The following is a 14,160-nucleotide window of genomic DNA, read 5'->3' on the forward strand; positions in this document are numbered from 1 at the left end:
AATTGAGGTCCAACGTGATATTTTATGATTTCAGATGAAGATTGTTGAGACAAAGCGTGTTTTAATAACCTATCGTGCTTAATGAAACTACACATTGATTAGTCTTCGGGCAGAACACCCACTAGATGGGGGTAAACTGACGTTCAATAAATTTCGAACAATTATTGTTTGACGAACGAGAATATACATTTTGTGTTTGTAGTTTTCAATCAAATCGACTGATATTAAACAACTTGAAAGATTAGTTGAATAAGAAAGTACTTTTACAAAATAAAAATGCGACTCCGGTGGGACTCGAACCCACAACCTTTGAATTGCATTGCTAATGCTAGCCTAGAAGTCCAATGCGCTATCCATTGCGCCACGGAGCCACCTGTTGCACTGGGCGGGAACGGATTTTTTAAAGCTGTTAAGAGAGACAGGTTTATGACGTCTTCATTCATAGGAGCGAACCGTGGAAACATAATTACAAGGGCAGGGCAGGGTACTATTGGTATTTATTCACTGTATTAGGTGATAGCCATTTTGATTCCAAGCTTATATTTGTTAGATAGTTTGTCTTATACAGCTTTTGTAGATATCTTGTGTAGAAAAGCAAGCTGGCATAATACAGTTTGAATCCGATCTTCCAAAGGGTTTTCTTTAAGGGTAACGTCAGGTGTGATGTTGATGAAGTGCTGTGGCCTAGAGAGGAGAGACTGGATGCCAAATAACACCATATCTAATGTTTTACAGTCTATGGTCCGGAGGCGTACGCCTACCAAATGTCAATTTATACAATCCCATTAGCGAGATAATTTAGCCAGAGAGAGAGAGAGAAGGAGAGAGGAGAAAGAGAGAGAGAGAGAGAGACTCGAACCTGAAACTTTCGAAATCCCATCATTTTGTCTAGGCTATTGTATTTCATTATAGTGGCTTCCATCTAACGCACGCAGTTATAGGATAGACTTCCAATTTCTGAACTGGAGGGACTTGGGGGTTACTATCTGGATGGACGTGGTTCATTCTCAAAACATCCTTTGTTGTTACAGAACAGATTGGTGAGTGCTCCCTGCTGGTTCTCCAACAACCATAATGCTCTATATCTAATGCTGTATATGTCAGGGTCAGCCCAGACAGAGCCAGATAGCAATGTAAAAAAAGAAATAAAATGCATTTCTCTCTCTCTCTCTCTTTTGACGTGTATAGGCCTAGCATGACCAACATGAATTTACATGGACAATTTAATACTGGCTATGTAGCACTGGATCATTATAACTCGTGAAAATGTTGAATATGATTTAACCCAGGTCAGATCGCCTTTGGATAATAAACCATATAGTTCCAATAATTGTCCAATCCGAAAAGAGACAGTTGAAAATGCGATGGAAACAACAACGCCATCTCCACCATATCCTGTCAGGAGCGGAAGTCTGGAATTCTAGTCCAAACGTTAATCATTTCCAACACGAAGTGCGCACTGTCAGCATCATCTCTGTTCTATCGCACGCCCATTCGTCGGTTAGTGTTCCCTTTCGTATTTAATAGGCGTTGATTTAACCTAACTATATTGTATTGGACATGCTTGCTGAGGACATATATTTTAACAGATATAGGATTTTTTATAATCAGCGAAATAGAAAATAGTTGTACATCGGGAGTTATCTTTTGTGGTTGTTTTAGCGTATGCATGTCTAGTCAAATTTCTTCACTGACATCGTTGTAGGTCGGCCGTGTGTAACCGCTTCACTGACATAGGAAAGGATTAAGTTACTGCTTGTGGCGGATTAATTGATCAGCGCTTGCCCTGGTCGGGTGTTTGGCCTTTTTTTCAATTTAAAGATTGCTTGTTATCAAGGAAGCCAACAGTAAGTGTACAAATGTCTTTAGTCTGTGTGGATTACGTCGCCTAATTTAGAGCTACCGCATTTACAACGCTTCCATTCTCCACTTCAAAAATGCATCCCATTTCCTGACTCGACTTCACCTTCATTTTGAGGATGTGATCATGTAAATGTGTTAATTTGCAAAGTAGCCTATACATTGTCTACCTAGTGATATTTCCTCCACGCATTCAAATGGTTTGTGTGAACATCCAACCAACACCCGAATTAGCACTGGACATGGAAGGCACTTGTCAACATAATATTGTTGTAGGCCAACAAGGCTCGCTGGCTAGTCTTGTGGGGTACATTGTAGCAAGCTTGACAACTGTAAAAACATTAGGTAGAAGCCTCAAATATATTGAATTCCTGCCTTCACTCAGTGGTCATCCATGCCCCCCGCCCCCCTTCTCCCCCGACTGTTGGTCTGTTTTGGTTTCAGGCAGATCATGCCCTTTTGTCCAGTGAGCCATGACTATTCTTTAGAACTGGCTCACAGCATGTGAGAATTTGGCTGATGTTATGAATGACTCACTGTCTACCCTTTCCATTAAAACTTGCAAATGTTGCAGAACTATAAAAAAAAAAAAAAAAAAAAAAGTTTGTTAATGATTTTTATATTTTGTGCTTTACTCTCCTCTTTTTATGGAATAGTCTACAAAAAACTGCACTAAACACTTGATTGAGATATATTAATGTATTTGTGGTTCTTCTGAAATGGTTTAAAATTGCATTAATGTAACTTATACTGTAGACTACAACTAGCACCACTTACTAACTCCAGTGGTCTGTCAACTCCAGTCGCATTTTCCCAGTACAGAACACAAGTTGACTCGAAACGTGTATCTGAATGTCGTGTCATTGAGGACTAACTGTATACGTCTGTGTGTGGCTCTCCACAGTCATGTCATTCCGGAGAGGCGTGGTCCGACAGAGTAAGTTCAGACACGTCTTTGCCCAGGCGTGGAAGACGGAGCACTGCATCGATGATGTGAGAGTGTCCCGCGTCACGTGGGACGGACCCCTCTGCGATGTCAACCCCAAGTTCATAGCTGTGATTATCGAGGCTGGTGGAGGAGGGTCGTTCCTCGTGCTACCAATCAGCAAGGTCTGAGTTTGACCACTTCTGGCCTGCTAGACCCTATTCATATTTTCAACGCATTCTGTATTGGAGAGTATTTGATACATCTCAAGTGCCTCATCTCAATTCTGGTTCCGTACTGTTTCCGGATTTGCAGTGTTTGCATTTAGCAAAAGTCAAAAAAAATGTTCAGCAACTCCTATTTGTCCACTAAGGTTTTACTGCGTTAATTGGACGCAGTAAAAAAAAAAGTTAATTGGAAGTTTTACAAATTCTTGTGAACTCATGAGGTGACAGTGCATATTCATTTTCACCAAGCCCAGTAACTCTGCGTCTCTAATGCAGAGTGGCAGAATTGACCAGTCGGCTCCTACTGTGTGTGGACATGCGGCCCCCGTGTTGGACATCCAGTGGTGTCCCCACGATGACAACATCATCGCAAGTGCCTCAGAAGACTGCAGCGTGAAGGTACAGGACAGAAACGTCGTCCCTTCTGAGCCCCCATGTAGTCCGTTGACTGTCTCGACTCGTGCGTTTTTCTTTCCGTCAGTATGTTTCTGTTCCTTGTTAAAGAGCTTCGTCCCCGTTCTCCGATAGGTGTGGCAGATCCCTGACGGGGGCTTGACTGCACCAATGACCGAGGCCTTGGTGACGCTGGAGGGACACAGTAAACGAGTTGGCATCCTGGCCTGGCACCCCACAGCTTTTAACATCCTCCTCACCGCAGGTAACCTTATCAGACTACATCTCTGTTAGTGGGCTGGCAATATGGCCACCGCATCCTGTACTGATATACCATTGCGTGGGTTTGCACTAACAAAACCTCCTGCATAACAGTACAACGTTTGCTTCAAGGTGAACATGCTTTTGTAGTGCTTTCCAGACTTTTTTTTCTTTTTTTAAAGCAGCATTGTTATTTTCAGCATTCTTTAGTGGACTGAAATTCAAACTTGTATATATATTTTCTTGCCATAACTTTTAAATGCATTTTAGGAAGGTGAGGGACATCTCTAAACTCACTGTTGGTGGTGTTGCATGACAGCCAATTCCTTACTACGCATTATGCAAGAAAGGAATCAAATGTCTGTAACCAACAGCCTGCAATGCAAGGCTATAAAGAGAACTTGCGGTGGTTAATGCTGACATGCTGAGTCCAAGTTCTCCTAAGAAAGCCTAATTACAGTCCGATGTTTGGATTTGGTAAATTGAACTCAAAACAAACACACGTCTTGTCTGTGACTTGGAATTGACTCCTTATCACCCTGTGAGTGGTTATATATTCATTAGTCCCACATATCTGACTTTTGGATAAATTAAGTTTGCACCGAGAGAAAGAAAAAAAACGTTTGAGTCATTAGATATCTTTTTTTTTCTTCAAGATGCGTATTTAAGCATCTCTTGGGTGTTTCTGTGTCCAGGCTGTGATAACCTGGTGTGTGTGTGGGACGTGGGGACTGGGGAGTTGGTGTATCAGCTGGGCGATGCCCACCCAGACCTGATCTACAGCGTCGGCTGGAACAAGGATGGCAGTGCCATCTGCACGGTGTGCAAGGACAAGGCTCTGCGCGTCATCGACCCCCGTCGGGGGACTGTTCTCAAGGTGCCTCCCCCCCCCTTCTCTCACACCATGATTATGTTTAGAGCACCAACTAAAAAGTTTAATTAAGTGGAAGCAACAACTTGAAACAGAAATTGTTTGTTTGTCCTTGATTTTGCACAAGACTAAAGAGGAGGTGGTCTGTATATGTAGCTATCGTATCAGATTTATTGTACCTTGTCATACCCCTTTTCCACCAATGCGTTTTAGGTGCTGGTTTGGAGCCAGTGCTTGAACCAGTTCTTTGCTTTTCGACAGTTTAAGAACTGGCTAATAACCCGAAAAACTGGTTCCAATTTAGCCCCAAAAGAGAGCTGGACTAGACGACCTGCGAGAGAACTGCTTTCCACAAGGGGGTTACTGTGACAATATGACCAACAAGACCAACAGAAACTACTGGCATAAAAAAAAAAAAACATAGCTAGCTGTACTAGTAGCCTACAATATGGACTTTAAAACAAAGTAGCAGTGGTCCGTGGAGGAACATTTTTTTTTCCTTGCCCTGTGGCGTAATGATGTGGCTCTGTGCTGACTCTAGCCTGTGGAAAAGCAAACCGGTTCTTGGAAGGCTCACAAGTTGAACCAGCTCCGAACTGGCTCTAGCACCAGCTCCGAACCTGCTCCCGGTTCACATTGGTGGAAAAGGGGTATCAGTGGACTTGCTCATTGCGATATTGCGATTTGACACTGGTGACCCTTCATAAGAGCTTGGATGTTGTCACTGTTGTCAGGTAAGAGAGAAGGTCCATGATGGCACACGGCCAATGAGAGCCGTCTTCCTCTCGGACGGGAAGATCCTGACCACCGGGTTTAGCCGCATGAGCGAGAGGCAGATGGCCTTATGGGATACGGTACGGTCAAATACAATCCCTCTCAGTCAGGTGGTAATGCATTGTAGAATGTGTCAGATACATCAAATATATTTGTATTTGTCTTGTGTAGAAGGATCTTTCTGAGCCAATGGCAGTTCAGGAGATGGACACCAGTAATGGTGTTCTCCAACCCTACTATGACCCTGATACCAACATGATCTACTTGTGTGGAAAGGTACACTGCACTCACCTTACTAACATAGCACTTATTCCTGGAGCTAGTAGTGTGTTTACTTAGGATACACCCCTCCAGGGACTTTGGTTCAGCCCATAATCTGTTGATCTCTGTCAGGGGGACTGCACCATCCGGTATTTTGAGGTGACCGACGAGTCGCCATACGTTCACTTCCTCAGCCTGTACAGTAGCAAAGAGCCTCAGCGCGGAGCTGGATTCCTCAGAAAACGGGGCGTGGATGTCAACAAATGTGAGATTGCCAGGTAAGCAGGTTTTACAGCACTTTCGTTGCCCTTGATCAAAATGACCTCTTTTGTTTATTGTTCACTTGTGTACTTCCTTTTGTATGTTCTGCTGTGATTCAGCGTTCTCTTTTCCATGCAGGTTCTACAAGCTGCATGAAAGAAAAGTGGAGCCTATCGCTATGACAGTGCCACGCAAGGTAACACGAGACCCAGACCGTGAATGATTAACCATTTAATTTGACCCTAAGTTTATGAATGACTTTCTCACAGTCACATTTTTAGCAATACCAGCGTATCCTGGGGGTCATCCTCCCTTCTCTCTCACTCTTGCCTCCAGTCAGATCTGTTCCAAGGTGACCTGTACCCAGACACAGCTGGGTTGGAGCCCTCTCTCCTGGCCGAAGAGTGGATCGCTGGACAGGATGCGCCACCCCTGCTGGTCTCCCTGAGCGGGGGATACTCTGCTCCCCCCTCCAAGCACAGAGACATCCTCAAGAACAAGCCCAAGTTGACATCACAGGGGTCCGGGGCGGGGTCTGCTTCCACCCCTCAGCAGGTCACCAACACCCCCCCGCCCACACACGTCGCCAGGGACACAGAGAGTGAATGGGCGGGGCAGCCGAAGGTAACCAGAGAGGCAGATGGGGTTTCTGACCGAGTAAAGAGAGAGGTGAGAAATGTGCCGATGTGTCACGTCTGGGATTTAGGACAAACTGCAGTGTGATCCTTCCATCCCTTATAACCATGACATGGGTTGTCTTTATTCCAAACCATTCAATAAATAACCGACTTCATTTTACTATTCCATTCCCTTCTGTACCCTCTTTCTTTCCCTCATCTCTCTTTCCCCTCTCCTGGCCCAGGAGGAGGTGCTGAGCGAGGTGCTGGCGGAGGTGAAGGCCCTGCGCTCGGTGGTGCTCGCCCAGGGCCAGAGGATTGAGCTGCTGGAGAGGCAGCTGGCACGCATCGAGGACGGGGAAGTATGAAGGCGTGGGGCCGGAGGCGGCGGGGGCGCCACTACACCCAAAGGGCATTCTGATGTCACTCCATAGACCATAGCCTTACTAGAATCAGCAGTACCTTAAGCTGTGTGCGCGCGAGTGGGAGAATGTAGTTTTGAAGTGTAGCTCAGTGACCAACTGAATCACAGTTGCCGAGAACCAGGTCAGGAGTTGTGTATGAGCATAGGTCAATTACAACCCTTTAGATGCCGCATTGATTAATGGGGGGGGGGTTAAGGGATATCATCTGCATACAGCATTAGTTGACATTACCTGTGGTATGATATTAAAATGTTATGAAGAAACATATAGTGATATCCTACTTGAGGGGGCACAGTTAGGAATCAGTGCATTCTGCAAATGTCATAAAAAATGTGGTATACATATTTAGCGGTACAAAAACATCCCTTTTACACAGGCCATCTTAAGTTTCAGTGTCAAAGGGATATTTTTACATTTGGCTTAAATCTGAATGAATGTACTGTACAGTGCAAATCATTCATACCATATACAGAACTGTGTGTACACCCTCAGTAAGAAATAAATCCCTCACATTGTGTATTATAAATCAGGTAGATACAGCTGCTAATTGTGATGTAATATCAGACTTAATAATTAATTCTGTCTTCTTTTACATTTATACATTAATGGCTTTTTCAATAATCGTTTTTGATTAAGACACTTTTACTACAAATTATTGAAGAGAATGAGACTTTAGTGAAAAGGTAGTTGGTTGTATGTTGTAAATCTTTCTGTGGGATCTTTTTTTACTTTCAAAAGTTGAAGGTGATTCATGCTCAGCTTTTTACTTCCTGAATGTGTATGTAATACATGTAACAGGCACACTTTGTGGCAGCATACTGTACATGATGATCATTTGTGATGTCATAAGGGGCAAGTAGGTAGCACTGACCATAAAGATAGTCTATCTATTTAAGTGGATGGGATCAAGCTCAAACATGGTACAAAAAGTACAGCCTCCATTATGCCAAACAGGTTTTGAGTCCATCAATGTCCATAGACAGTAAAACAACTGACATGGCAGAATTATGGTTTATGCAATTGCCAACTTAGAGGTTGTGTCCTAATTTAGTAAGAAACTGATGTGCAGCATCACACCCGATAAATTATACGTATGAATGACACATTTATTTGTTTGGCACTCAGATGGCCTTAGTAAACTGCCTAGGTAACTATCAAATATACATTTGCTTTTCCAGTTGCTTCCATTCTATTGACCTATTCCATAGAACATCATCAACTGATACAATCCTAAATGACAGCTTGTTAAATTGAGTTCAAGAAAGGAGTATGTTACTATCTTAAAAACCACAAGTGCTTCACAGCACTGAACTAAAATTGTTACAATGAAATGTAAGTTGTTGTTTTTTTACTGTTTGAATGATGTAATCCAAGTCTGTAGAACCTAATTGTTTTAGACTAATCTAGAGGCAGCTGTTGTATTTGTGATTTAGAATGGAAAAGGTGTGCGATGCTTGTCTGTCAGAACTGCAGAAATAAACAAAAATAGAAAGTTATGATTTTTGCAATTCTCACTTACCTCGCCCTTCGGTGAAGGGATAGCTATTTTGGGTACCTTTCACAGGTTTCTTCCTTGATTATTTACATGATTAACTTCTCTTTATGCACTGACCGTCATACAATTATTATTTGTGTGGTCATAAAACAATAAAGTGACACTGCACTGTGCAACTCCAATAAACACTCCTTCCCTATTTGTGTTTGTATGTTGGCTTTTTATTACCATAATGTTACAGTGTGAATCAACTGAGGCCATTTGTGGTTTGTCTATGTAGATGTTACATGTTGTTGGTTAATTAATGTGAGACAGAACCCCCCCTGTGGCCACAGTGGACACAGTGGCCATGATCAGGTTTATTTTCATTGACAAGAAACAGCTGTAGTTAAGAATATAATTGGTTCGAGTATGTCATATATTTGTTGTTGAAGTTTGCATTTTTCACTGAAGTTATCTGCAGGATGTGGTCAGAAGCTGTGGGTAGTTCTGAAGCCATGTGGTCGTGCTTTTGAACCTTCTGTTAGTTCCACTGCTCACTTCCTGTCTCTCAGCGCTGGCTGCAGAGAGATTATCTCAGTAAATGTAACTTCAAGTACTATCAGGCACAGTGCACACACAGTTGCCAAACAGTTACCAATGTCTGGGGTTTTAGTCAATAGTTTAAGCAATTCCCCTCTGTAATGTAGTGTTAAAATCTTCACTCCAGAGGTTACATATTTAGAATGAGCCATTTACTGTCATACACGTAAAACGTACAAATCTACTGAAAATAACTGCAAGTTTACTTTGAAGCAGCACAAAATATCCACTTCTTCACCTGGGTGTACAGTAATCCACTATACTGTACAATCTCACATTCACCACAGAACAGCTTCCTCTTTCTGCATTTGGGCTACACATGATTGTGTCACTATTCCCCATGCACCGCTTTTTCTGTTCATCTGTTATCAAGCAATCTCTCCAAATTCGCTCATCTCACTCTATTCCCCATGCTTCTACAGCACCGTGCTTTTTCTGTTCATCTTTCATCAAGCAATCTCAAATTCACTCATCTACATCTCCACCCCCGTGCTTCCTGTCCTGCTGTTGGTGTTACTGCTTTAGTTTGCTGCATCGCTCACTCTCTCCTTTCTATTTGTCTGTCTTAAAGTAAGCATTGCAGACACACCCCTGTCATTATTTCCTGTCTTTAGGTATGAGTTATCTGCCTGTCTGTTGAAAACTCAGCAACCCCCTGGTTCACACGGCAACACAGTGGTAAGTGTAAAATACGTCTTTTTCTATAATTGTTCATGTATGTGACCTATACTCATGGTTTTCTGCTGCAGTGTTTCCAGATCTTGCTTTTCATTCCTTTCTCCATCATTCTGACACTTTTCCTGTGTTGTTTTCTAGTTGTTTATGTTTCCACTGTCTGCATTTCCATCTTTAAAATGCACTATTCTCTTTATCTCTTTCCTCCACCTTCTCCCTCTGAATACTTTATCTCTGTCACACGTCACGTTTCACATCCATATCTAGATTTTTCTATGAGACACACCTGTTCTTCTATTTTTCTAATGGAATGGATTTACGTATTGCATTTGAGCGGGATTGCATTTAGCAGCCACATGTGGGCCTGATGTTCAGTATCTCCTTGGCTGCAGAAAAGGAAGTGTATATATATTTTACTCCTAGGCTAGTTTTGTAAACACATGGATGATGAATAATAAAAACCTGCACCGTATACAAGTAATTTTGTGTTAAAACATTACTTAATATTAGTGGCCTAATTTATTTGCAAGCAGTATTGAGCTAGCCATATAGGTAACTGATGGCCTAACTCTATACTCTGTTTTAAGTAGTGTCAGGATATTATAACACCAACAGGAAATGAGCAAAAAGGAGAAAAGATCTGCTGGCTTCCTGTCAGTGATGTCGCTTCAAATGAGGGTTTCTGGTCACACACAATCAGAGCCCGTCAGCTACATCCTTTGCAAAAAACTTAAGTTACATCTCCAGTGACCACAATTTGTCTTCATTACTATCATGATACAGCATAATTGGATGAGTTCCGTAGACTCCATCTAGGCTCAAACTTTGCCTGAGAAACCATGTCTTAAAATATAGAGAATAACTGCAACAACAATGAATCCTTATTATTGAATTGTAGACTGTTAAATGCAGTAGTCCGTGACTACTAGTAGGTGACTTTCCGTCAAAGAGAATGAAATTACACTGTAAACTGCATAAAATAATGAAGACATGCCTTTTTTTCAGATCCTGATCCTGAATATACTTAAGGAATGCCATCTATTGGGAATGTCACTGTTGCTTTGAAGTAACAAGAAACTTTGGGCAACTACGAGAGTTTATTCTTAAATTGACAAGACAAACCAACTTACTTTGTAGCAACCTACTTTGACAGGTATGTAACATCACATAATATGCTCCAGACAAATGTTTGGTTGAGTCCTATCTCAGAAGACTTCTGTTCATTGTATTCAGGTTAAACTTCAAAAACATTGAATCAAAAATGTGTTTGTTGTCTTGACTGGGTATGGACCAATGTTTCTTCAATAGTCATAGACAGTTTGAGATTTGGAATGTCTGTAATTTCACAAAAGTATTGACATCAGGTTTGTATATTTGAACAAACCTTGCAATAAGGAATGCCTTTTGGATTTTGACCTTGATTCTTCTGGTGACCTCATATTGATGAAATGTTAAACACTAATATGGCAGGTTAAACAGCGTTTCTCACTCTTCTGGCAGGCATGTCTGAAAAAACCATCACAGACCAGACCACATCTGATCGTGTGGTAGTGACTCTCTGTTTCCTTCTTGTGTTCCTCATTCTTCTTCTGGCCTACCTGTACATGAAACTGAACCGTGAAACCAGTGGACAGTATACACTTCGCAGAATGGTTTATAGGGAGGGAGGAGTCAGAGACCGGGTGAGGGGCGGAGTCAGAACTCTGGAGACCCGCCTTGGTCGCCGCCTGTGGCCACTCAATGAGAATGAGGAGGAGATAGAAGGCGAAGAGAGCGAAGAGGAGAGGGATGTGGAAGAAGGAAGCAAACGAGGTGAAAGCGAAGGCGAGGAGGAGAAGGAGGGGGACGAGGGAGATGACTCGTCGGATGACTACTCCAGCTTGGAGGGCTGCGACCTGAGGGGCAGAGCAGGGGGAGCGCAGGAGAGGGAGGGGAGGAGAGAGAGCACGGGGAGCATGGAGAGCGAGGACAACAAGGACGAAGCCAGAGAGGATGGAGGGGTCAAAGCAGGGCTTGAGGAAGGAGAGGGAAACAGAGGAGGAGATTTACAGATCGGCCTGAAGCACTTCTCTGGGAGTGCCACCTGGTCTGAGGAACAGAAGAAACAAGAAGACGACAACAACGTGACTGCGTTTTGAGATCAAAGAGAGCACAGTCATTTGGTTTTGATGTAAAGGAAATAGTAAAGTGTTTTCATTTTTTTTTTATACAAGTAACACAATTAAGGCACAATGACGGAGAAATGTAAATGAACTACTGTTGATATCTTAGGGGTGAAAGTAGGGGATGTTATACATGTTCACTGTTTTGTACGTTTTGTGTTGCTTGCTACCTATGATTGCAGATAGTGCAAGTATCAGACTTTGGCACAAATTATGCTTGATGTTGGATGGAAGGTGTCTTATTATGAACATTTTACTGAACATGCAGCTCTGTAAAGTGATGCTTTTTTGTGCTTAATGTTTCCTACTAGGCTCCCCTAGCAGTGAGGAATCATGCATATGGTTACAGGCTAGTAAAGATCTCATTGTTGTTAATGTATAACTGTAACATTTTATATTTTTTATATTGCACATTGGCTTGTCATTTAACACAATATGATAATTTGAAGAACATTAAACCCTTCTTTAAGCTTGATTGTGTTTGTTTTCTTACAAAAACTAAACGTGATGATTATGTTCTCTGGGCCCCGTTCGTCGTAAGGGTTGAAGCTAAGTTAATCAATTGTCCCTTTAGCCCGTTAACATTAGCGAGATGAGTGAGAACAGCAAATATCGGTTCGTCAACGGCTGATCCGCATCCAAATCATGTGGTTAATTTCAATCAGGCTAAACTTATCAGGGAAATTGCACGTGCACGTCCTACTTCAAAAGGCAGGAAAGGTCGATCACCAAAACCGTGATTTGCTAACGGTATGATGGCGGAAAAGACGAAAGAGAGAGAGCGGTGGCTATTCTCGCCATCCGAGCAAACTATTATAATGAGTCCAGACAATAAGCATGTTATCATGGCTAAGTCAAAAACCGCCACCGCGGCCAGAGCAAGACAAGCAGCTTGGCAAAAAATTGCCGATAAGCTAAATGCGAAAGTTTTGGGGAAATGTATAGGCTCATTTTAAGTGCCTCATTACCCCAATCAATCAGATCACATTTCTTTAAATGTGCCTGCTGGTATAGGCTTAATGGAAATTAATAATCGAATGAGATCTTGCTAGCGAAAATAAGGATCTCAACTCTTTCAGAATAAGTAGGCTAGATAAAAACAAGGCCAAAGAGTATCTAATTGATACGAATTCATAGACAATTATGAGGATATATGTAGGCTACTGCGCTTATATCATGTACTATATATGTGTATATGAATGTAGGCCTATGTGTAAATCCCTCTTTGATTTCATTGACTGGGACATGGCCAGGGAATATGATGAATTGAGTCATCAGCTGGTTAGCGCCAAGTACACTTTTCTTACAGCAACGCATGCTGCGGCTTTGCCAATGTTTTCTGCATCGCCTATACTGTATAAAAATGTAGCCTATATATAGGCTACATTTTATAGGCTATAGCCTACCTGACGCAAAAAAACCTCAAGGCTATGCAGTCTGAAGCACAGTTAAAGTTTCAAGTATTAGTGTGCTTTATTGTCAATTTCTTCACATGTCAAGACATAAAAAGGAATCGATATGACGTTTCCCACAGTGAAACATATAAAAAGCACAGGCACAACAGATAAGACAAGACATTTAGTAAAACATAGCGTTACATATTCACATACAGCAGCATAAGCTCATAATAAAGCATAAAGCTTGCTGCAGCGTGTGATATTTGCAATGTACAGCCCGAGAAAGTCTTGCAAATAAATGAGTCCTTGTCGGCTGAATCGATATCGCTCAAACAAGAACTCATCCGTGTGAAATAAAGGATCTTGGCAATCGCGAAGAACTCTATTGGTATGGAAAGCTAATCGAACTAAAATATAGCTCCTTGGTCAACTGGGTCTCTCAAAAATGGAGCTGCCATGTTATTTTCCGGGGGTGTGGCAAGCTTATCCAGCTACACTTACGTTAGCCTGCTCTGGAGAAGGTTAGTGCTAATTGATATGTTACTATGGTGATTTATCGAAAGTTTCTTCCACGAACCAAAAAGAGGGGCGTTTTTTATCTTAGCCTGAAAATTAGCTCGCTTAACCGCTTAGCGAGCTACGACGAATACCCCTCTGAACAGATGATTTCAAATCAGATTATACAATACACAACAGGTACATGTTTATAAACTGTTTGAGAAGCATTGATAGTGATCAGTGGGGATGTAGCTCAGTGGTAGAGCGCATGCTTCGCATGTATGAGGTCCCGGGTTCAATCCCCGGCATCTCCACTCATTTTAGTATCACGTCATTGGATAATGATACAGCTATAGAAATCATATCAGTATTTATACACTGTTAAATCTATTCTGCAGACATTTGTGATTCTGACAGCTCCACCACCTCACTGAAAAGTATATGACTTTGAACGGATTTTTTCGGCCGCTCCCTTT

The 14,160-nt window shown here is 42.1% G+C and overlaps 2 protein-coding genes and 2 non-coding genes across 7 annotated transcripts; 3 read left to right on the forward strand and 1 right to left on the reverse strand.

Annotated features, from left to right (window-relative positions):
* Window positions 1-279: 279 nt before the first annotated feature.
* On the reverse strand, window positions 280-371 carry trnar-ucu (transfer RNA arginine (anticodon UCU)). The gene is given in 2 exon segments: window positions 280-315; window positions 335-371. It is a non-coding gene; the product is annotated as a tRNA-Arg (tRNA).
* A 1,003-nt stretch (window positions 372-1,374) lies between these two features.
* Window positions 1,375-8,571, forward strand: coro1b (coronin, actin binding protein, 1B). 4 transcript variants are annotated; one of them, XM_062449265.1, is made up of 12 exons: window positions 1,393-1,500; window positions 1,706-1,847; window positions 2,765-2,970; window positions 3,289-3,411; window positions 3,541-3,670; window positions 4,362-4,543; window positions 5,272-5,391; window positions 5,483-5,587; window positions 5,705-5,850; window positions 5,972-6,029; window positions 6,170-6,511; window positions 6,699-8,571. In XM_062449265.1, exons 3-12 carry the CDS (start codon window positions 2,767-2,769, stop codon window positions 6,816-6,818), a joined length of 1,530 nt encoding a protein of 509 aa, XP_062305249.1. In that variant the 5' UTR covers window positions 1,393-1,500; window positions 1,706-1,847; window positions 2,765-2,766; the 3' UTR covers window positions 6,819-8,571. The 4 variants fall into 4 exon arrangements, with proteins under 4 accessions (XP_062305251.1, XP_062305249.1, XP_062305248.1 ...); XM_062449267.1 differs by lacking the exon at window positions 1,706-1,847 and having other exon boundaries at window positions 1,375-1,500; XM_062449264.1 differs by lacking the exon at window positions 1,393-1,500 and having other exon boundaries at window positions 1,507-1,847.
* Window positions 8,572-9,394: 823 nt separating this feature from the next.
* Window positions 9,395-12,264, forward strand: si:ch211-119e14.1 (retrotransposon-like protein 1). The gene is made up of 3 exons (XM_062449359.1): window positions 9,395-9,630; window positions 10,633-10,780; window positions 11,128-12,264. Exon 3 carries the CDS (start codon window positions 11,130-11,132, stop codon window positions 11,763-11,765), a length of 636 nt encoding a protein of 211 aa, XP_062305343.1. The 5' UTR covers window positions 9,395-9,630; window positions 10,633-10,780; window positions 11,128-11,129; the 3' UTR covers window positions 11,766-12,264.
* Window positions 12,265-13,926: 1,662 nt separating this feature from the next.
* On the forward strand, window positions 13,927-13,998 carry trnaa-cgc (transfer RNA alanine (anticodon CGC)). Its single transcript has one exon. It is a non-coding gene; the product is annotated as a tRNA-Ala (tRNA).
* The last annotated feature ends 162 nt before the right edge of the window (window positions 13,999-14,160 follow it).

The sequence above is a fragment of the Osmerus eperlanus genome, chromosome 23, assembly GCF_963692335.1.
Source record: "Osmerus eperlanus chromosome 23, fOsmEpe2.1, whole genome shotgun sequence".
Taxonomy (NCBI): Eukaryota; Metazoa; Chordata; class Actinopteri; order Osmeriformes; family Osmeridae; genus Osmerus; species Osmerus eperlanus.